The sequence below is a fragment of the Hyperoodon ampullatus genome, assembly GCF_949752795.1.
Source record: "Hyperoodon ampullatus genome assembly, chromosome: 6".
Lineage (NCBI taxonomy): Eukaryota > Metazoa > Chordata > Mammalia > Artiodactyla > Ziphiidae > Hyperoodon > Hyperoodon ampullatus.
In genome coordinates, this window is record NC_136919.1 from 115593282 (window position 1) to 115616812 (window position 23531).

Sequence of the window (23531 nt, forward strand, 5' to 3'; positions counted from 1 at the left end):
TTAAATGACAGGAACAATGTACACTAAATTCCTAAACTTGAATGCTTGTTTAGTTTTCACCATGCAGGAATAAGCATCTGTTGTTATCATTGGAAACGAAGGGTATGGGTCAGGGGGACTTTTTCTTCTTTAATATGTGTTACTGGCAGATTCATTGCCCACTGAGTGTTTAACCAGACCTTAGAGTCACCTATTCTGGTGACCTTTGAGTTCTCCTTAGGCTGTATCCAGTCTCTGCTTAGGCCCTGGGGTGTTCGGCACCATGTTTCTTGGTTGTTGTCGCCACTGTCCTATGGTTTTTCTATCGCCCAAGTTGTTTCTTCTACTTTTTCTTGTTCTCGTTCCCTTAAAGTCATGTTTTCTACCCTTTGCTTGGGGCAGGGAACTTATTCTGTTGGAAAATAAAAGTATGTCTTCTTATCAGCCCCGAGGGCTCTGGGGAGAAGCTACCCCCAGCACGATTCCAGCTTCTGCTGTGTTTGTCATCGGTAATTTAGTAATAATTCAGAGAGGTTGTGCTCCTCCTTCCAGAGAAGAGACATGCCTCAGAAAACAAATGAATGAGAACTCCACATAGTGTCTCCTACTGTCGTCAGCATAGGAAGCAGATGACGGCCCTAAGAGTAGGAGCCGGCCCCTGGATTATGTCCTGGGGTCCTCCCCATTCCAGCTTTGGCGTTTTCCATTCCTCTACGTGCCAGGCATTGAGCGAAGGGCTTTCAGGTACTGCATCTCAGTGCTTACAGTCCTGGGAGGTCAGAGTTACTGATGCTTGTTTAATAAATGTGAATATCAAGGTTAGGAAACTTGAAGACATTCACACAGCTATGAAATGGCAGAGCTGTGATTCCCACCCAGGGTCCCATGGAATCCAAGGAGTGTGCTTTCCACGTCCCGAGGCCTTTGAGGAAATAACACTTCTATTCTGGACATAACGGACAGTTTTCCGCAGTGGCTTAGGTTCTTTTGTGTTGTTGTTTTTTTTGTTGTTTTTTTTTTGCCGTACGCAGGCCTCTCACTGCTGTGGCCTCTCCCATTGGCAGAGCACAGGCTCCAGATGCACAGGCCCAGCGGCCATGGCTCACGGGCCCAGCCGCTCCACGGCATGTGGGATCCTCCCGGACCGGGGCACGACCCCGTGTCCCCTGCATCGGCAGGCGGACCCTCAACCACTGCGCCTCCAGGGAAGCCCTCTTTTGCGTTTTGAATGACTATCAGACGAGTCTCCCGTCGCCCCACATGTATCAGGGTGAGCTCTTTCTGGACTTAACTTCCCTCCATGGCTCTTCCATGCAAACTAGTCACTCTGGCCAGCGGTCTCCTCCCTGCCCTCCGAGCTCGCTACGTGCTTGGACCCGCTTCACCCCCCCAAGTGCTGGGTGCCTCATTTGCCCTCCACACACACCTCCTCCCCGGCCAGTTTTCAACAGCTGGCTTCCTCCGAGCATGTAGCCATGTCTGTATTTGGGGAGGAGAGCAGAATTCCCCCCCCACCAGAGAGATTGGTCCCCCCCCTGCAATCCACACGCTCCAGGGAAGCGTGACGGAGGCGGTGGGCAACCGTTACGGATGGTCTGTCCAAGCCTCTTAGGTCTGGCAGGTGGGTCTGGGATGAGATCAGCAGAGAGGTCTCTGGAAGTGTCTCTGACCGCCCCCCAGCCCGTGGCAGTCTCTCCCTCCCTGCGTGTCTGTGGTTGTATAGCTCGGGTCCGCAGCTGTGCCCTCCCATCTGAGTTAGTAAATAGGGCACGTGGATCGGACCCAGTGGTCTTTGGCTCTGACGCTCTGGGAAGGTCCCACGTGGTTCATATGCTTCCTCTTCTGATGTTTTGCCACCGGGACTCTTAACGCTGTCACCACTCTTGGGTTCCACCTCTGCTTCTGTCACTGCTTGTCTTATCGCACCCCTGGCGGTGTCTCCTCACCCCTGGCCGTCCGGGTCCACAAAGTGGGGCCCTGCGGTTCACGTTTGGAGTCTAATGCTGTAGTCTCACACTTTCACTTTTAAGAGGCATTCCACTGAGGAACTTGGAGCAGGTTTCTAGGGGACCAGGTGGAAGGGGTCTTAGGTTCAGGGCGGGGTCACACTGGAGGGCTTTCCTCACTTCAGCTGATTCGTCCTCTGAGCGAAGGCTCACGTATTTCCAGTGCCTCTGCCCGGGATGAGCTTCCTATCTTACTGGAGCCTCCCTCCCTCCTTCATCTCTCGCCTCTAATCTCAGTGTCCTTCTCAGGCAGCTTAGGTGGTTTCACGGAAAAAGCAGTCTGCACTGAAATTCCAGAAATCCTGGTTAACTAGACAGGCAAGTTTATATCTCCCCCCTCACCTGTGTGTCTCTGTTTTACTAGCAATTAGATTAGAAAGTCTTCCAGATCAGGAGTTGGGGTTTATTAGAGGCCCAAACTCCTTGAGTGAGGCCCCCCACCAGAGCCCAGCATAGTTCCTTATAAAAGCGAGGCTCCTTCAATGTATCTTTTTTTTTTAATAAATTTATCTATCTATCTAGTTATTTATTTATTTTTGGCTACTTTGGGTCTTCGTTGCTGTGTCCGGGCTTCTCTTGTTGCGGAGCATGGGCTCTAGGCATGCGGGGTTCAGTAGTTGTGGCACGTGGGCTCAGTAGTTGTGGTGCATGGGCTCTAGAGCGCAGGCTCAGTAGTTGTGGCACACGGGCTTAGTTGCTCCGCGGCATGTGGGATCTTCCCAGCCTGGGGCTCGAACCCGTGTCCCCTGCATTGGCAGGCACACTCTTGACTACTGTGCCACCAGGGAAGTCCCCTTCAGTGTATCTTGCTTGATGAACTGATTCCTCAGCCAGCCACAAACCTGTACCGCTTTCTCATCCATCTTGCAAATATTGGTGTGATGATAACAAAACCAATAGAAGAATAAGGTACAGCAAATTCATTGCTACTACTGAGAAAGCTACATGTTGCATCCATTCATTTTGGCTTGCTTGAAGTGGTTGTATAAGTTAGAGAAACGGACCACAGAAGAGGGGAATTAGAGACAAGAGCCAGGAGGACGAATGGCTGCCAGGATTACTTTGCTTTAGAAAAGAAAGAAGGAAAGAAAAAGCCATATCTAGAAAATTGAAAGGGAAATGGGCAAACCAGAGTCTGTAGGTTGATTAGACTGGAGGAAATTCTTTCTTCCCTCTCACTGAGCTTCAGGGGCGTCTGTGAGGTCACAGAGAGATTTCCCACTTTTGTGGGGGACGTTTGGGTATGTCACCCCTCCGTTCTGTCGACTGTGACTTGGACCCACTCCTCGCGCTGGTCCACTGCCTGGACCAGGTGTCTCCGTTTGTCTGAGGAGGTGCGTGCTGGTTGAAAGGAGAAGCCTTACCATCACCCTCCATGGTAGGCAACCAGAGCAAACCTCTGCCTGTTAGCTATGGAGTTAGATTTTATGAGGTGAGGAAATGGGGGAGGAGAAAGCAATGTTTTGGTGGAAGGATGTTTGAGAGATCAAAGCCTTAATTACTTGAAATTAATAGTTGAAGAAATGGAGTCCCGCAGAGCTAGTGAGCGCAGAACCAGGATGGAGACCCAGGCCTTTTGATTTCAACGAATCTTCCTTATAAGGAGCACTGCCTCTTCTTCTCTGGCCTCCTGGGCAGGTGCTCGGGCCCCACCCCACTCTGCCTACTGGGCATAGGATTCCCGGGAGAGAGGTGAAGGGTGTCTCAGACCTTGCAGTCAGATCTCACCCCAGAGGAGCAGATTTTAGTGGACCTTGCATCAGTCTGTTCCATCCATGGCCACTAGCTCTAGGAGTTCTCTCTCTCATGAATATATTCATCAGAAGTTTATTGAGTGTCTGCTGTGTGCCAGGTACCGCAAAGACAGGTCTCTTCCTTGTTCATTCAAGAAATAAAAGATGGAAACCACATCTCTTTCTTTTCTGCTGACTTGCCGTGCTTGTGCATGTGGGGTTTCTATTGAGAGGATTCTGTGGCCAAGCTTCCCTCCTCTGAGAGGCAATGCCTTGAGCAAGTATCCCATTTGCCCCATCCCCCCAGCAGGGGAGCTGGGGAGGCACCGAACTATGAACTGGGCAGTAGGAGACCTGTGCTCTGACCCCCAGCTTAGCTCGTAAGTCACTGCTTGACTTTGGACAACCTGTTCAGTTCCTTGCCTGGGTTTCCTCTTTTTGAGGTGCAGGTAAGTTTCCGTGAACTCTGAGTTCTTTGGAGCTCAGACTTCCAGCAGTTACTGGATGCACCTGTCTCAAAGGCACAAAATTGATCAGATCATTAACCCAGATGACTGATTTGTCTCACAAAAAGTTACAAAAGAATAGAATCGTCTTTTACTGTCTTTGCATCCCTCCACTTTCTGCCTTTGAACTTAGTTTCAAAAGCCTCACTGAGATGGTCCTTGCATTCAGAAAATGGACATCCTGAACCCCTAGGGCTCTGTGCTGCCTTCAGATAAAGATGCAGCAACCAAGCCGGCTGTCCCGGGAGGGGTTTGCACCCAGTGTGGCTACTTCTCTGCTTCCCTAGAGGGAGGGACCTCACCCATCTGTCCGAGGGACACTTACTGGGGCTGGGAGGGCAGGCTGTGGCCATGGAAACCTGACAGGCTTACCTGGCCCACGAGGGATGGAATTTCGACCTTGGCCTAATTAACTGTGCTTCACCCAGGGAGCTACCAGGCCAGTGACACTTAAAAAAACAGGATTTAGCACCTGCTTCTCGTCTATGGACCCTCCCCTGACACACACACACAGTGAGGGTACATAGAAACAACGGCTCCCTATCTGTTTCTTGCCTTTAATTCCCGGGAGGTCAAAAATTATTTATTTATGATCTCACAACAGTGTGAATATGTTTAACGCCAATGAACTGTATACTTAAAAATGGTTAAAATGTTAAATTTTATGTTATGTATAATTTACCACAATAAAAAAATAATTTATTGATGGAGGGGGCAGAGAGGAAACAAATTTATCCTGGGACTGCAAAATGAGGAGAGATTTTGCAAAATGCTCTATGCCTTACACATCTAAATGGTGCTTTCATGGTTCAAAAAGATCTTCAGAGTCCCGGTCAGTAATTGCCTTCAGCATATTCATACCCCTCCCTTTGTGTGCCAGTCTCCAAGCATTACCATTAAAGGGCCTTTTGTAGCCGCATAGCGCAGGGAGATCAGCTTGGTGCTTTGTGACCACCTAGAGGGGTGGGATAGGGAGGATGGGAGGGAGGGAGACGCAAGAGGGAAGAGATATGGAAACATATGTATATGTATAACTGATTCACTTTGTTATAAAGCAGAAACTAACACCCATTGTAAAGCAATTATACTCCAATAAAGATGTTAAAAAAAAAAAAAGGGGCCTTTTGTATTTCATTATTTGTTTGCGATCTATTTCCTTCCTCCTTGAAGACAGTGTCTGGCAGCTGGGGTTGAATAAGTGTTTTTATGTATAATAAATGAGTGACCACATTAGCAATGTGAATCTTCAGCTCCAGTTGCTTGTCCGCAGAGAGAATTTTCTAACCACATACACTGAAGTAACCCCACCTCCACTTGTCACTCTTCTTTTTTTTACTCGAAGTATAGTTGATTTACAGTGCTGTTAGTTTCAGGTGTACAGCAAAGTGATTCATTTAAACATACATATACTTACGTATGTATTTATTCTTTTTTCAGTTTCCTTTCCCTTATAGGTTATTATAAAATATTGAGTAGAGATCCCTGGGATATATAGTAGGCCCTTGTTGGTTATCTATTTTATATATAGTAGTATGTAATGTTAATCCCAAACTCCTAATTTATCCCTCCCTCCAACCTTTCGCCTCTGGTGACCATAAGTTTGTTTTCTAAGTCTGTGAGTCTGTTTCTGTTTTTGTAAATAAGTTCATTTGCATCATTGTTTTAGATTCTGCATGCATATGATATTTGTCTTTCTCTGTCTAACTTACCTCACTTAGTACGATAATCTCCAGGTCCATTTGTGTCGCTGCAAATGGCATTATTTCGTTCTTTTTTTATGGCTGAGTAATATTCCATTGTATATAAATACCACATCTTCTTTATCCATTCCTCTGTCGATGGACATTTAGGCACATCTTGGCTATTGTAAATAGTGCTGCAGTGAACACTGGGGTGCATTGTCACTCCTTCCTTCATAACTTTTAGCCCTTTATGAAATGACTGTTCATAGCCTTGTGTGTTCACATGTATATGTTTTTCTCTTCCTGTTATAAAACAAGACCAAGAAGGATGGAGATGTTGTAGGTCTTGCTCTTCTAAGCATCTGTTTGTTGAATGAATAAATGAATCTCCAGTGTGTGTTGAACTTTTGGAAATAGCAGGACTCGTTCAGAATCCGTTTTGGAGCACAAAGTGAGTAAGATTAATACTGTCATTGGGGCACAGAACAAAGTAAAAGCAGTGGAGAAACTGGAGTCAAAGCTCTGATTTTTCACATGTGACTCAAACTGGTTTCAAGGTAGTTTCCAACAAAAATGTTCAGTAATATTTGAGCAATGCCTTTTGGTTGAATTCTGTGTCACTTTTTTTTTTTTTTTTTTTTTTTTTTTTTGCAGTACGCGGGCCTCTCACTGTTGTGGCCTCCCGTTGCGGAGCACAGGCTCCGGACGCGCAGGCTCAGCGGCCATGGCTCATGGGCCCAGCCACTCCGCGGCATGTGGGATCCTCCCGGTCCGGGGCACAAACCTGTGTCCCCTGCATCGGCAGGCAGACTCTCAACCACTGTGCCACCAGGGAAGCCCAATTTTTTTGTTTTTTTAAAAATAGTTATTATTTAGATTATTGTGCCCATGGGGTATAAGCAAGCAGAACCTATCCATTTACCTTGATAACATTTCCTTTCTTGAATACTAGGTTTTTCTAGAGGTGTTATTTCTTTTTTCTTGGTTCTCTGTGGACCTACCTCTATTTCACAGCCAGACTTTCTACAAAATCATTTGCCTCCCTCTAATATGTTCAGACAAATGAGATAATTTCACAGTTCCATTTTTTTCCCTTGGATTTGTTCCTCATGGAATCCTCTGTCCTCTGGCTTCAGTCTGGTCTGGATGCTCTCTGGGCCAGTTCCAGGGCTTCTTTCTGAGATCTCCATCAGCTGCATCAGGGTCAGAAAAATAGAAACTAAACAGGTATGTCAGCAGAGCTAGGGCTCATATTGCATGTGTGTATAAATATAGATTAACACCTCTATGGATTTTGACCTCTCTACGCATTTTAAAAGTCATGAGTACACGGGGATACCTTCCATTCCAACTCAGCATCACAGGGTTCATTCTACTATTTTTGCTTTCTGTACTTGTAACTCCCTTCTGTGACAGCAGGAAGCCTGGCTTCCACTCCTTCTAGTATGTTTGCGTATTTGATCAATTCCCCTGCGTGTAGCCCCTCCCCATCTTCATTACCGCCTTCTCCCACGTGGACGGCTTCCTCACCTCTGATTACCCGTGGCAGTCCACCCCCGCCCCAAGTCCCGTGTGGATAGCCTTCTCCTCACCCCACTCAGGCTCTAACGCCCCATGTGAGCCCCACATGCCCACATGGATGCACCCCTTGTTCTGCTTGGGCTCTGACAGCCCATGCCAGCCTGGTCCCGTGTGGATCCTCCCACCCACACCTTTGCAGATGCCTAAGTTGCCCCATCCTACCTAATAGCTCAGGGCTCACTTGTTCAGGATGGGAAGCAGAAGACCAAATATGTCTCCTGACTCTGTCTCCTGTTCCCTAGTGTTTTTCTTTTTTCAGTCTTCTCCTACCAAAGAAGAATACCGTCCACTCATTTGCTTACACCCAAGACCTAAGTGCCCTTGAGTATTTGCCTTTCCTCCCCCAGTTAATGGCTAGTCCCAGCTAAATCATGAGCAGCTCTTATCGATTCACAATAGGTCCTCCGCCTTTTCATCTCTCCCCATTTTCGTGGTACCTGCCAGTCTCGTCACTGGTGTCCTTTCTCCACTGTGTCTCACCTCGACAATCCATTCTTATAGAGCAGCCAGCATCATCATTTAAAAGTGTGAGGCTTGATGTCATTTAGAACCTTCCAGGGAATTCCCCTTGTGCCTAGGATAAAACCCCAATTCCTCTGTGGTCCATGATACCTATGTGTGTGGTGCATGGTAGCATCACCAGGGGAACTTTTTAGAAGCGTGGGCCCCCCCGAGTCCAGTTAAATCAGAGTATTTGGGGATGTGGCCCAGGCGTTGGTATTTTGGATCTAATAGGCAGTCAGGACCCGGAATCATGCCTCCCTCTGACCACCTTCTTGTTGCTGTCTCCTCTTTCATGACTGGTTCCATTTAGCTTCTCACAGTGGCCTTTCCTTGGGCACCTTATGTGACATCATGTCCCATGTTTACTAATCATTTTCTGCCATGTGCTCTCCTTGAGTGCCTCTTCCTAGCACTGCCATTCTCTGAGATCATCATCTATCTATCTATATATGTATTTATTTTACATTAGAGTGTAATCTTCATGATAACTCTCGCTCTCCACTGCATCATGGTATCTAAACTAGTGCTTGATAAATATTTGTTGAATGGTTGCATGTAGAGGGGGCGGGGAGCCGAGTAAGGGACCTGTCCTATGGGAGCCAGGAAGTGGGCAGTGGCCAGAGATGCATCTGGACAGGTGAGGTGAAATGGAGCAGGTGATGGAGTCTTGGCTGATGGAGATGATCTGAGAAACCAGATAAAGTAAGCGACTTTGACAATGGAATAAGGGACTCTCTGATATTTTTAAATTGGAGAGGACAGATTTTTATTCTGGAATGGGGCAGTCCCAGGAAAACAGAAATGACTTCTCCTGACCTGAAGAGCAACACTTAGCGTAGAATCGCTTTTGATGTTCCACGTGGTTGCTGGAAGCTTACTTTTTGAGATGGTCATTTCACCTAATTATAAGTGAGACTAGTCCTCTGGACTCACCATCCCCCCACCATTTCCTTCATTTTCTAACTTAAGAAAGCATCTGAGATTCTGACCAGTTCACACAACTCATTGATTATAGCTGCTTGTTGATATGCATTCAGTAGCATACCATATTTAACTGTAATTATCTTGCTTTAAATGTTGGGATTAATTGGAAAATCATGTTCTTGCTTATATCACAACCCTGGTTGGTAATGTGGAAATGAGCAAACCTACTCTTGGACTATTACTAATCCCTTGCATTTAAGCTATTAAATTTATGGAGTCCTGACAGTCTATGATGAAAACTCCAGAAATAGACAATGTTCTGCTACTACCTAATGCCAGGGAACATAAGCGTTCACTTTTGTAAAATTCAGTGTGGTAATTTTGAGCCTTTAGATAGGGGTTATGCACACACCACAATTCTAGAGAAGACTTAGGAGGTAAAAAAAAAAAAAAAAAAGTTTTCAAAAATGACAGGTTTCAGAAGTATAATTCTGTGATGGACAGCTGTGCAAAAACATTATTGACAAAAGTACAGATAAATTTCCCTCTGAAAGTGACCCAGTCTGTGTTGTAACATCTTGGGTTTATAGGACATAGAGAGATGAAAACTGCTTGGAAGAGACTAAAGTCTTGTTTCTCAACTTGCCTCCCCCTCCCCAGCCCAGGATGGAGTTGAAGCCATTTACTTATGCAAAAGTCATTTTACTTTTTAAAAAATAAGTTTATTTTATTTTATTTTTTATTTTTGGCTGTGTTGGGTCTCTGTTGCTGTGCACGGGCTTTTCTAGTTGCGGTGCGTGGGCTTTTCATTGCCGTGGCTTCTCTTGTTGTGGAGCACAGGCTCTAGGTGCGTGGGCTTCAGTAGTTGCAGCTTGCGGGCTTCAGTAGTTGCGGCTCGCGGGCTCAGTAGCTGTGGCTTGCGGGCTCTTGAATGCAGGCTCAGTACCTGTGGCGCACGGGCTTAGCTGCTCCGCGGTATGTGGGATCTTCCCAGACTAGGGCTTGAACCCGTGTCCCCTGCATTGGCAGGCAGATTCTTAACCACTGCGCCACCAGGGAAGTCCCACAAAAGTCATTTTCACATGTTAGCAGAACCAAGCAAGTGTGTAGAGATGGGTGAAGACTCTTGAGGCCTGGGAGAATTGTTTGGTGTGGGTATAACTGGATCTCGCGTGCATTTTGGCATCTTAAATTGGGAGCAGTGTTTTCCTGTTCAGATATCTTTTTGTCAACCATGGGCCTTGATGCAAACCTATAACCAGTTCACAGCATAAATACCCCATTCTAATTGGTAAAAAATAGCAAAATCCTTAACATGTGTGAATACTGACAGTTTAAAATTTGTGAAAATATTAATAAATCCATACTCAAAGAAGGTAAATTCAACTCTCTGCTTTAACATATCCAAAACAGATTGCGTGTCCAGTGTTGGATGATTTTATATAGAACAAATTACAAGAGAGTTCTAGAATGCTATTAACAGTTGCCTGAAATATTTTTTAATTTATTTTTTTATTGAAGTGTAGTTGATTTACAATGTTGTGTTAGCTTCTGGTCTACAGCAAAGTGATTCAGTTGTATATGTTCTTTTTTGTATTCTTTTCCATTATAGATTATTACAGAATATCGGATATAGTTCCCTGTGCTATACAGTAGGACCTTGTTGTTTATCCATTTTATATATAGTAGTTTGCATCTGCTAATCCCAAACTCCCAATCCTTCCCTCCCTCATCCCCCTCCCCCTTGGCAACCACAAGTCTGTACTCTATGTCTGTGAGTCTGTTTTGTAGATAGGTTTATTTGTGTTGTATTTTATATCTTTTCTTGTTTTTTTTTTTGCGGTTACGCGGGCCTCTCACTGCTGTGGCCTCTCCCGTTGTGGAGCGCAGGCTCTGGACGCGCAGGCCCAGCGGCCATGGCCCACAGGCCCAGCCGCTCCGCGGCATGTGGGATCCTCCCGGACCGGGGCACGAACCTGCGTCCCCTGCATCGGCAGAGGGACTCCCAACCACTGCACCACCAGGGAAGCCCTGTGTTGTATTTTAGATTCCACATATAACTTAGTATGATCATCTTTAGGTCCATCCACGTTACTGCATTATGGCTGAGTAGTATTCCATTGTATATATGTACCACATTTTCATTATCCATTCATTTGTTGGTGGACATTTAGGTTGTTTCCATGTCTTGGCTGTTGTAAGTAGTGCTGCTATGAACATTGGAGTGTGTGTATATTTTCCAGTTATGTAATAGTTTTGTCCAGAAATATGATGCGTAAAGTTTTCATTACAGCCTGCGTCTGCTCACTGTGTGTGTATGGCTACTTTACACATCTGGACCACGGACAACAGGGTTTACTTAAGCAAGATGACCACACTGATGCCTCCTGGGCATGGGGAATGAGGAATATTATTACAGTGAATTACCTATAGTAGGTGTTCAATAAATATTTTGTATACAATATCTGTTTATGGACAGATTAGTGTACTCCCTTTACAAGATAGAGGGTGGGAAAAACATCCATAGGAATATGTGTATTGATCGGAATTTTTAAAAGGAAGTTAAAGACTTTACTTAAAGCCTCGTTAAGCAAACACATAAAATCTTTTCATTGTAGGGGGTATTGTAGCATTGCCAAGAATTGTTGACAATGTTGTTTCATTATTTATTTCAGTTTGTTTTTAGGTGTAAGTATTTATATACATAAGGTTTGCTACTCCGATTTAAAATTGTTCCAGAATATTGGTTCTTAACCTGGGAACTTGGGGAGGAGGGAGGTGGGAGTAGGAAAGAAAGCAAGAGGGAGAGACTATATATAAATTATTTTAAAATATCTATTTGAATAGTATAATCTATTGTAATAGGATAAGGTGACTTTCAGAATGTATATACATGGATGAAAGTTCATATTCATTTATACAAAAACATTCATTGAATGCTGGGAGGTATTAAGGTGTTGAGAGGTTGGGCTGCCTTCTGTCTTGTTTTTTTTGTTGTTGTTCTATCCTTTCTCCAAAGGAGTAGGGATGAGGCATGGTTCCAAGTGAATTTTAAATCCTTTCGTTATCAAGAGACTAAAGCTCTGAAGTAGATCTAGATTTTTATTGCATAATAAACCAGAATGCTCATGTTGTCTGCTAAATGTCTCCTGGATTCCATCCCAGTGTCCTAACACGATGAGGACGTATATTGCTAATGTCTTTATATTGTCCCAGATAACAAAAGATTTTGTGTTCTCTTCTACCCTGACAGGTTGGTACAGAGGATATACCCTCCAAAATAAATCTAAAAAGGTATGGCTTATCGTTTCAGTTTGAAATCTGTGTGCCAGTTTTGTGTGCTCGTATCTGATTCCATTATCTGCTGTCTGTAGACCTAGTTCGCTTTCTCTTTGACGGCTAGTCTTTAGATTTGAAAGCAAATTCTCTGGCCTTGGCCATATTTCCCAGCCAACTCAAGGATAAAGGCCGGAGGTGAATTTGACACCCCAGGTAGGGCCTCTGCGGACTTGTTGCTCCTGGTTCCCTCAAGCTGAGCCATAGGGTCACACAGGGACATTGCTCTGTTTTGCGGGGGGACCTGGGCTTCTCCCTTTATCCTTTAGTTCCAGTGCTGAAATCTCAGAACCAAAGGGTCTCCCCATTTCCACTTGACTCTTTCCTTTATTAAAAAATGGTTAAACCAGAATAGTAGTTTTCAAACTGAAATCAGTAGAGTGGGTTATAACCAACATTTTCCTAAAAACAACACTGAAAAATAGAAAGAGAATAGAATGCGACGGTAAGTAGTGTTTCAGGAAACTTTTGTGTTAGGTATAGATTTTACAGTATTTTATGTATTTTTCATTATATTTTATGATAGTAGTGCTGGGTTGCTGTCTCATCATGGGCAAAGAGTTTGAAAAATTCTGACCCTCGTGGGTTCCTTTTGGCAGTGCCAAAGCTGCTAATCATCAAGCTAAAGAAAATCTGTGAGTTAGGTTAATACCCCCTCAGTTCATTTTAGGTCAGGTCAGCGCTTTTCCTGTGACACTGCACGTTGGGACAGCATAGCCTGTCAGCACTTTCTTTTGAAAAGAACAAAGTGGATAGGGTCGTACTATTTCACAGTTAGTTCACATGCAACATAGTGAATTGGGAGGGGTGAGAGAAACATTTCAGAATTTATCAACAGCTAAGTAAAAAAAACAAAAACAAAAAAACCCCTCACAAATCCACAGGTTTTACTCTTCAGATATGGCACAGTACAGAAGTGATGCTAGCACACAGTCTCAGAAGAGCTACGGGCCCAGAAAAACACTTTCCCACAAGGTATAGGGCCATTTAAAACCAGGACTGTCCTGGACTTCCCTGGTGGTCCAATGGTTAAGGCTCTGTGCTTCCAATGCAGCAGGCTTGGGTTCGATTTCTGGTCAGGGAACTAAGATCCCATGTGCTGCGTGGTACAGCCAAAAACCCCAAAAAGCAGGACTGTCCTACTCAAGCATTCTATGTTGTTGACCCTCAGATAACACTCAGTATTTGCACATGTGTGTACACACACAGTTTATTAACTCTGACAGTTTACTAATCTACCAAAATAAAGGCGTATTTGCTTTTAATGCGGGTATCAACTGCCACAATTTTGATCCTTTTATCCCTCCCCAAATCTGGATGCTGAATTTTTCTACCCACAGTTAGATGCTTGTGCCCCATGTCTTCATTTTCAGCTTAATTCTAATGAAAATAATTATAAATTATTTGATTAAATGAATAATCTCTTGCTGACGTTAGTTTCCCCAAGCTTTCATGTAAGGACCTAAGATAGCAGACGTTCTGGCGTGAATGAGACCATGATAGGACCAAAGCAGAAGACCTGTTCTTCTGGGATGCTTGTTAACTAGAGAACCTAGTTTACAGCCACCTCTGCTTCTTGGTTTGGGTTTAACCCTATAGTGTTTATTTTACTCATAATTATGGAGGTGGTAGTTATTTTTCAAAGCATGAATAGAGTGAACAATTTTAAAATTCTAAATTTCTTCAAGAGCAGCAATACTTATGTCACTTAACTACCAATCCTTTAAAAAAAAGTTAATTTAAAAACATAAAGAAAAATCCACTCTCAGATAAGATCATCTGAACTTTAAGATCAAAGGGAATTTTTTAACTGGTGAATGTGAATTGTGTTCAAACAAGGCCCCAGACCACAGTTTTCCCATTCAGAGAGTCTACAGTCTGTAAGAATCTTTTCGGAGCATCATCTAAGGCATCCTTAGACATCAGAATCCATCTGTTGTCTGCTTTGGAAATTGGGTGGATGGGGTGCTTCACTAAGATCTAAATGACAAGGTCTCGGTGTGTTTTAAATTTTTTTGAAACCCTTTTAAACTTCCAATCTCTTGAAAAGAATTATTTCAGTAAGAGCTTTTCTTAGTTCTTGATAACTAAACTTTGTAGTTTAGTGAAATAATAGTACAAACAAGGGCCATGCATTTCCTTGTTGACTTATAAGTTGAAATATCTTTCTAGTAGGAAAAACAGGGAATTCCAAGTCAGCTGTCATGAATTATGCTCAACTTTGACACCCCTTCATTAGGGAATCCAGCCTAGTTGAAATGCTATTCCTAATGCTGTTTCCTTGTTTGCCTCTTTAGGGGAAGAGCTATTTGAAAAGCCTATTGTTTTAATGGAAATTTTTGGTGTTATTTACAAGCAGACCTAACCGGTTAGAGTGGTGATAAAACATGCTAGTGGTTTTACAAATGGAAGAAGCCAAGAGCTTTGCAGAAACTACTTATTGATCCTGGCAGGATTATGGAATTATGGTTAAGGGCAATATCTGGAAAATCATTAGTTCATTTTTTTTCCCCCTCAAGTGGGTAGGTTGCATTGAGAAAGCACAAGCAAAACTGAGAGATAGGCTGTAAATCACAAATATATTACCTAGGTTTATTCTGGCTTTCTGTGTGTCAGATTGGTGTAGGAAAAGGCCTACGGCCTCAGATTTACCAGAGCAATTAAATGGCTATAAGTGGACCTATGTTATCATGGAAAGATGATGCCTGCAAGTAACAGAGTGAACATACAACAAAATAGATACTCTCTTAATATGAAAATCATGTCTGTATACTCAATATAAATTATCTGCTTATGGTCTGCTTGGACATCACAAAATAAGGCACTTGTATTACGAATGTTTCTATTTTGGATTTCTCCCAGTTCTTAGGAGACCAGTCATCAGATTATAGATGTACGAAACAGTTAATTGGTCCTTTATCTTCTTGATTTGAAAACTCTTCTGCCAGGATATTCCTTGGGACCAGCAGTGTTACATCTTATTTTAACCTGCAAATATGGCTCCTGATAACTGCTGCTTTGAGTGGTTTCAATGCTCCACCTTTTTATGATTTCTGGACAACTTTTTTATTGTAGTAAAATATACTTGATAAAAAAATTACTACTTTAACTCTTTTAAAATGGACAGTTCAGGGGTATTAAGTACATTCACATTGTCGTGCAACCATACCACGATCCAACTCTAGAACTTTTTCATTATCCCAAACTGAAACTCTGTACGCATGAAACACACACTTACCCTTCCTCCCTCCTCCAGCCCCTGTTAACCCCCATTCTACTTCTGTCCCTATGAATTTGACTACTCTAGGTCCTTCGTGTTACAGGTGAGATCAGACAGTAATTGTCCTTTTGTGTCTGGCTTATTTCACTCAGCATCCTGCCATCAAGGTGAGTGCTGGGCATCCAAGCCTGGTTCTCCACAAAGATCATCATCAACAAAACATTTACCTCAACCTAGCGGATAGAAGAAACACCCAAGGTTTCTTAGGCATCCTAAGGACGGATCTGGAGCTTCAGAACCCCGTTAATCTGGCCCCAAAGGAATTACACACACATTGAATTTTTGTTTGTATTTAACTCTTTGATTGGTTTTCCAAAATCACTCTGCATCCTGTCCTTATAATGAGAGAGGTCGGTGTTACCTTGTTTCTAGGTGTGTTCTGGGTCTTCATCAGTAACAAGATGGGGATAATGCTTTCTCACCATATGCTCCACACCTGCCCGTTTCTCAAAGCGAGGAAGGGCGAGTATGTCTGTACTTTTTTTTTTGGTTCTTCCTGCCTGGCGGGAAAGGATGGCCATTTTGCTTCTGACTCAAGCAGTGTCAGGATCCACCTTGTCATCACCAATGCTGGGACCAGCACAGTCTCAAATTTTCTTGCTGTTTCCTGTTTTACTGGCAAAGGATTAAAAGAGAGAAAGGAGAGAATTGCTCAGATAAACATAGCACATCAAACTAGACACAAGACCAACCCAGGTTGAAATGTACTCGTTTTCTGGCTCTGAATGGATTAAGGATCACTGGGTACACACGCATCCCTGACCCAGCCTCCCAGGGAGTGAGCTATCCATCTCCCATCCCTGTGGTCAGTCTCCCCTGACGTTGGGTGTCCACGTGGTCACACTTCTACAGGCTCAGGGCTATGAGCAGTTGAGCCAATGGGGCCTGTTGAACAGCTTCTTCTGCTTCTCCTGGTCTGGCCTGAAAAGTACCATAAAACAGGGACCAGCAGTGCTCTTCCAGTGTCTCTGTTTATTGAAGAGCATATCATGCAGTTGAATAACAGAAGCTTTTGGCTTTTAAGAAAACTCACATCCATGGCTTGCTTCCTGTTGGTTAGATCCAATCTTCAGTTCTGCAGTTTTTACCCACCACTTTCCATTGTTTCTCTTAGGTCTTTCTGGGCTTAGTTCTCCCACGGGCCATGTCACAATACTGACGTCCAATTGCCTCTTAGGGACATAGAATGGAGAGCAATTTGAGACTGGAAAGTGCTAAAAATAACCAGATAACAAGTCCTCATTGATTCCATGCATTTTGTTTAAGTGAAAGTGCTGAGGGGAATGACTCTAGAAAATCAGTATAATTTTACGGGCCAGTAAGTACATAGCCCTCCATCTCACTAATTATATGAAACCCTTTAAGGGAAGCATATCAGGGCATGGAGGACCTGGAGGGGTTTCAGGATCTCACTATGAAACACTTTACCATTATGGCAGCTCTGAGCTGACCCGGGCATGTATGCCTGGTCATTTACAGAGCATTTATTTTATGCTCTCTGAACCCAGGGATTAATTTATACCTTTTCAGTGTTTCAGGCTTGCTTTCCTTTAGGTAGGCAGGTGATGTAATCGATGTCCCGCAACCTTGACTGCAAACTGTAGCTGTTGTCCAGGCGTCCTGTCCCCTCCCCCACTCATCCTTGCTGCTGTCTGTGCTCTTTACTTTGGGCTGAGATTTTTACGGCCACCTAACCTAAGTTCTTCTCTCTGTAGGGTATTTTCCCTGAAACGTATATCCATTTGAAAGAGGCCACTGTAGAAGACCGTGGGTAAGTTCTAACATAGGAAGACTCCTAACAGGTGAGGAAGTTGTAAAATATCCTTATAGATTTTATGAAGTCAGAAAATATCATTTTGTGCATTATTGTCTCAGCTGATCAATTCCACTTCTCAGATGAAAGGGAAATGAATAAAAACTTTTTCCTGACATCCTTCCTTCTTCTGTCTTCTTTTTTTTTTCTTTTTTTTTTTGCGGTACGCAGGCCTCTCACTGTTGTGGCCTCTCCCGTTGCGGAGCACAGGCTCCGGACGCGCGGGCTCAGCGGCCATGGCTCACGGGCCCAGCCACTCCGCGGCATGTGGGATCTTCCCGGACCAGGGTATGAACACGTGTCCCCTGCATCAGCAGGCGGACTGTCAACCACTGTGCCACCAGGGAAGCCCTGTCTTCTTTTTTGATACTTATTCCTCCTACAGAACAGTAAAGACAGATAATGAACAAAAAGGGCCTTTACTTTCCTCTTGCACTGGCTGCTCACTGATCGTGTGCACGTGTGTGTGTGTGTATGTGCACGTACATGAATATTTGGTGCTCTTTGGCCCTTAAGACCTGAGAGCCGCCTGTTTGGGAACTTTGGGGGATGATAGGTGAGCATACAACACCCCGCACTCTTCAGCTCTGAACCTTGGACAAGTCAGTGCACCTGGGGCTTTCCCCCTGCAAATCAGAGAAAACAAATCTGTCCCCACGTAGGTCATGAACTTGATATGAAATTATGAACTAACTAATGTGTGCAAATGCGCTCTGCAGAGAAAGTCCACTTAGCTGGTGAGCGAGCGGGCAGGAGAGTTAAGGAGGGAATAAAGAGAGCCTGGAGCAGGAATCCCAGGGCCGTTAGAGAGTGTGGAGTGGGTCACAGAGGTACTCTGGCTAACAGCGGCAGAGAACATTCTCAGCCATAAGTTCTGCACCTTCGTTTTATAGACGAGAGATGGAGACGTGCCCAAATTCACACATAATCAGGGCTGAAAAGCAGTTGTCTTGCCCTCCTGGAGAATCTTCTTTCTGATTCCTAGGCAGCCTCCAGGGTCACTTACAGCCACGTTGGTGGAAGGGCAGAGTTGAGGGCATGTTTCCACCAACTAGTGTTGCCAGGTAAAATGCAGGATGCCCAGTTAAATTTGAAATTCAGATAACAAGTAATTTTTTACATGCATGTCTCATATTTTCTGAGACATACTTAGGCTTAAAAATTATTTTAGGGCTTCCCTGGTGGCGCAGTGGTTGAGAGTCTGCCTGCCGATGCAGGGGACGCGGGTTCGTACCCCGGTCCGGGAAGATCCCACATGCCGCGGAACGGCTGGGCCCTTGAGCCATGGCCGCTGAGCGTCCGGAGCCTGTGCTCTGCAACGGGAGAGGCCACAACAGTGAGAGGCCCGCGTACCGCAAAAAAAAAAAAAAAAAATTATTTTAATCTATCTGAAATCCAAACCTAACGGGGTGTCTTGTATTTTTATTTACGCCTGGCAATCCCACCATTAACCCCCATTTGTTTGCTTGCTTTCACTCTCTCCTTTTCTCCTTTTGCTAATCATAAAAATACCAGACGGGATTTATGTGCATGAGTGTCAGGTTTGCCTTGTTAAAAGTCTGCTGTAAGTGAGGATTTGGGTATATGTACGTTTTCTGTGCAGTGAGCCAGCAGATGAGAAGCAAACCTAGTACCACTGCAAAAGAGGGTCCCACCTCACTCCCACAGCAGGTCCTGTGTGAGGCTCCAAGCCCCAGGACCCTTGTGCCATGAACACTTCTCCACCCACCCACCCTCCCTAATGAAATGGCTGCTTGGCAGAACCAGTGAAAGTACTGGATTTGGGCTTCCATCCCTGGCAATTGCTGCAGCCAGCCTGGTTGGTATTTGAAGCTCCTGTAAAGATCCAGAATGGGGAGATAGAGGCTGGGCTCTGTACCCGTTCATTTCGAGAATCGTGGTGTGTTAAGCTCTTTCTCTTTTCTCAGCTGCTTGACGTGGTAAAATTTTTCTACCCAAACCTTCCCTAAATGGACAAGGTTTTTTTTTTTTGGTTGAAGCCCAAACAGCCCATTCCCATCTTTGGGTTGTGGGGATCATGACCTCCATCGAGAAAAGCCACGGGGCTTCCCTGGTGGCGCAGTGGTTGAGAGTCTGCCTGCCGATGCAGGGGACACGGGTTCGTGCCCCGGTCTGGGAAGATCCCACATGCTGTGGAGCAGCTGGGCCCGTGAGCCATGGCCGCTGAGCCTGCGCGTCCAGAGCCTGTGCTCTGCAACGGGAGAGGCCACAACAGGGAGAGGCCACAACAGTGAGAGGCCCGCGTACCGCCAAAAAAAAAAAAAAAAAGAAAAAAAAGAAAAGCCACGGTGATCCACCTAGAGTGAAGGGAGCATCTGTCTGTTCTCTTTAGGCAGCACGAGACCGTGATTCCCGGGGAGCTCCCACTGGTACAGGAGCTCACCTCGACGCTGCGGGAATGGGCCGTCATCTGGCGCAAGCTCTACGTGGTGAGTTTGCCCCTGGTGCTTGGAGCCTGTGGCATTATACCTGGGCCCTCAGCCCATCTGTTCTGTTGCAAGGGATCGGCCACTCATTAGCTCTCTGTATGGAGTGGGTGTATCTTACCTGGACAGCGCAATGGCTGATAACCAGCAGATTCCCATTTTCGCCATGTAGAGCGGTTGATGATGTGGGTGGTGGAGGAGGTGGGCATAATCATGAGGTCGGTATTTTCCCAACTTGCATGCTGATCGTAAAGTTATAAGGATAATAAGAGCTGCAGACACATCGTCCCTACTAAGTGCCAGGAACTATTAATCCTCATAACACTCCTATAAAGTAGCTGTAATTATTACCAGTTTATCAATGGGGAAGTTGAGGGACCTGCTCTTAGCCTCTGTGTGTATCCCAGTGAATAGACATTTGTCACTGTTTCAGTGCTCAGCCCCATGAGGGCTCCTATGAGGGTTCACTCTCTACCTTCTGTGTACCTTACCGATGCTGAAACATGAATCACGTTAAACCATGCTCTGAAGAGTCTTCTTTTTGAGGCCAACTCATAGTACTGTTTCTCATATAATGGTTTGACCTTAGGGTGGTAATCAGATATGCCAGGTCAGTGGGAAATGACACAGGAACCAGCACATTCTCTCCCTGATAAACCATAATCACAAGTTTTGTGTGTGGGTTTACAATGAAGGCAAGGTAAATCTAGCACCTAATAATATTATCAGGCTGAGAACACCTGGGGCAGCCATCTTGCAGGAGGCCAAGAACTCTGAGTCTGGCAGCAGCAAGCCTGCACCCATGTCTACTTCAGGAAGCTCCTTTCTCAGACACTGTGAATGCATAGACACTGTTTTCTAAAGTTTCCTCTTTCCTGGAGACCTTGTGGGTAGGCATCATTAGGTCTTGCCTTCTGCAGGCATTTTCCAGGCTTCCATGGCTGACTAAGAATTCCTATGAATGTACTGATATATTCCCTGGCCCAATGTGTGAATGAGATTAGTCAGGACTCGACTCAGTGCCTGGGAGCCAGTCTCTCCTTATGTGGCTTAGTTCGTCTAAGTTTTTTTCAGTCATATATTGATTCCACATTTTAACTCTCAAAAGCCAATCTTACTAAGTAACTGGGAGCACCTCACTCTAAACCGTTGTACTAAAAACAGGAATTAAAACTCATTCTAACATAACTTCTAGCAGTTAGTATAAGATATTTCATTTCCCAGGGCTTTGGTTTCCCAGGGTGGAGCACAGCAATAGAAATCACCAACCCCTTCTATGGAAAAGCACGTGATTTTTCTCCGCCTGCCCATCCTTCAAGGCCCCACTGAAGTCCTTTTTTCTTCATAATGTGTCTCTAAACACACCAATCCATAATGTTTCCTTCTGGACTATGGGAGCACTTCCTCCTGAACCAGTCATGTGGCCCCTGGGGCACAGTGCCTTGTAATGCAAGTGATCTTTTGATCTCTTTATGTTTCATCGAGGAGAGAGCTAACCTGTAAATTCTTAAATCACAAGCTGGGGAGAGATGCTGTGTTAAGCCCTTTGGCCTACATTGATCATCTTGTCCTTCTATTGAAATCACTCTCTGGTTCCGGTTCATTGATTGGTTAGTGGTGGATGTAACAAGGTTGATGGATGGGTTAGTTCCTTAACATAGTCTTTCTGGAAGTTGGTGAGTGGTGGAAAATGTATTAGCTAATCAGTACTGGGAAATGAGATGTTTATAGCTGTAATCTACAAGAGTAGAGAGTGAATGAGCTAGAGTTTTCTTCTTGCTAAAACACAACTCTTGTGCTTAGTTCATGATCTGTGTCTAGTACATGTCCACAGATAATTGTGCCAAGTCTGCTATTGACTAGGAATGAGAAATAAGTGAGCCGGGGAGGAAGAAATATGATTCATGTATTTGTGTTTCCAAAATCTTTTAAGCTCTCGTTGAGGATTTCCTATGTGGAAGTTCCACTATTTAATAGCAGAATTGAGTTCTAAGTTAAAAAAAAAAAAAAAAGAAAATTCCACCCTCCTCTCGGGGGGGCAGCACATTTCCCATCTTAATCTTGATGTCTCATAAAATAATTATTTTGTTATTGTGAGTTATTTTTTAGATGGCTTATAGCTGCTATTGGTTGACTAAAAGGCGTTCATTGTGGGGATGTTAATCAGTTGATAGGGCTGAGAATCTGCTCCTGCTTTGGAGAGCATGCTCACCCATTCAGGAATGATCCATTTCAAATGGAAATCTTGGCTTTCTTTTTTCTCTTTTCTGTTCCTTCCTAAAGCATTGACAGTTCACTTCAGGCAGAATTTCTGAAATGCTTTGTCAAAAATCTGTATGTCAAAGTAGCCAGCCTTGGGGCTTCCCTGGTGGTCCAGCGGGTAAGACTCCACGCTCCCAATCCAGGGGGCCCAGGTTCGATCCTTGGTTGGGGAACTAGATCGCACATGCTGCAACTAAGAGCCTATGTGCTGCAAATAAACATGCTGCAATGAAGATCCTGCGTGCTGCAACTAAGACCCGGCGCAGCCTAGATAAATAAATAAATATTATTAAAAAAAAAAAAGTAACAAGCCTTAAATATTATGATTCACTGGGAAAAAAGTTAAGGGAACCCAGATCTGTAGGTTTCAATCACCCCCCCTGCCCCGAGACATGCGCGCGTACACACACACACAGACACACACACTTTTTTTAAAAAATAAATTTATTTATTTTATTTATTTATTTTTGACTGCACTGGGTCTTTGTTGCGGCGCGCGGGCTTTCTCTAGTTGTGGCAAGAGGGGGCTGTTCTTCATTGTGGTGCGCGGGCTTCTCATTGCGGTGGCTTCTCTTGCTGCGAAACATGGGTTCTAGGCACACGGGCTTCGGTAGTTGTGGTGCGCGGACTCAGTAGCTGTGGCTCGTGGGCTCTAGAGCGCAGGCTCAGTAGTTGTGGCGCACGGGCTGAGTTGCTCTGCAAGCGGCCTGTGAGATCTTCCCGGACCAGGGCTCGAACCCGTGTCCCCTGCATTGGCAGGCGGATTCTTAACCACTGCGCCACCAGGGAGGCCCCACACAAGCATTTTTATTGGTGTTTGCTTTCTGATTCTGTGTGTAAGTTCCTTCAGTCTGTGTAAAGATGAATACAGGTTTTCCTAATCTACATCAGTACTTTTATCTCTCACACATTTTCTCCCACAGATTATGAAACCAGGCATTGTGTTTGGTGTCTTTAAAGACGTCCTAGAGCCTCTGCCTTTCTCTACAACACATTTCTTAGTTCTCTTCTTTTCAGTCTCAGTTCATGAGAAATTTAGGAGGTGGGTACAGAGTCTTAAGTGAGAGGAAAATGGAATCCACTAACCAGGTTAAGCCCAGCCATGTAGACACAGGTAATTATTCTGGAAGGGAAAGATATTTGTATAGCTGTGATTTCTTTTTAGCAGTCATACCATAACCTTGTGAAATTACCATAAATATGTTTTAAAGTGGGGATGTGGCGGCCATGCCAAGGAGAGAGGAACCCACCCATCCAGAGTAGAAAGAAGAAATGGTAATTCCCGCACGTCCCTTTTTTCTCTTTGTTATATTAGTATTATTTATGAATTTATTATCTTTCCTGTATGCTTTGGAGAAGAAGCAAGCTATAGGGGACAGACAGGGGACTAGAAATTAGGAAGCATGGTTTCTCATCCAGGCTCTGCCCTAACTGACTCTGGTTTTGGATGTAAGTGCTTGAAGTCTCCAAGTGTCTGC

At 44.5% G+C, this 23531-nt stretch overlaps 1 protein-coding gene across 1 annotated transcript in view; it reads left to right on the forward strand.

The window, feature by feature from the left end:
• The window catches only part of DOCK5 (dedicator of cytokinesis 5), a gene marked incomplete at both ends in the record, with an annotated part of 208018 nt that overhangs the window by 71944 nt on the left and 112543 nt on the right, over positions 1–23531 (forward strand). The window contains 3 exons of the mRNA XM_079706756.1: positions 12169–12209; positions 17247–17302; positions 19698–19872. Coding sequence (XP_079562882.1) covers positions 12169–12209; positions 17247–17302; positions 19698–19872 — 272 coding nt within the window. The remainder of the gene's footprint in view (positions 1–12168; positions 12210–17246; positions 17303–19697; positions 19873–23531) is intronic.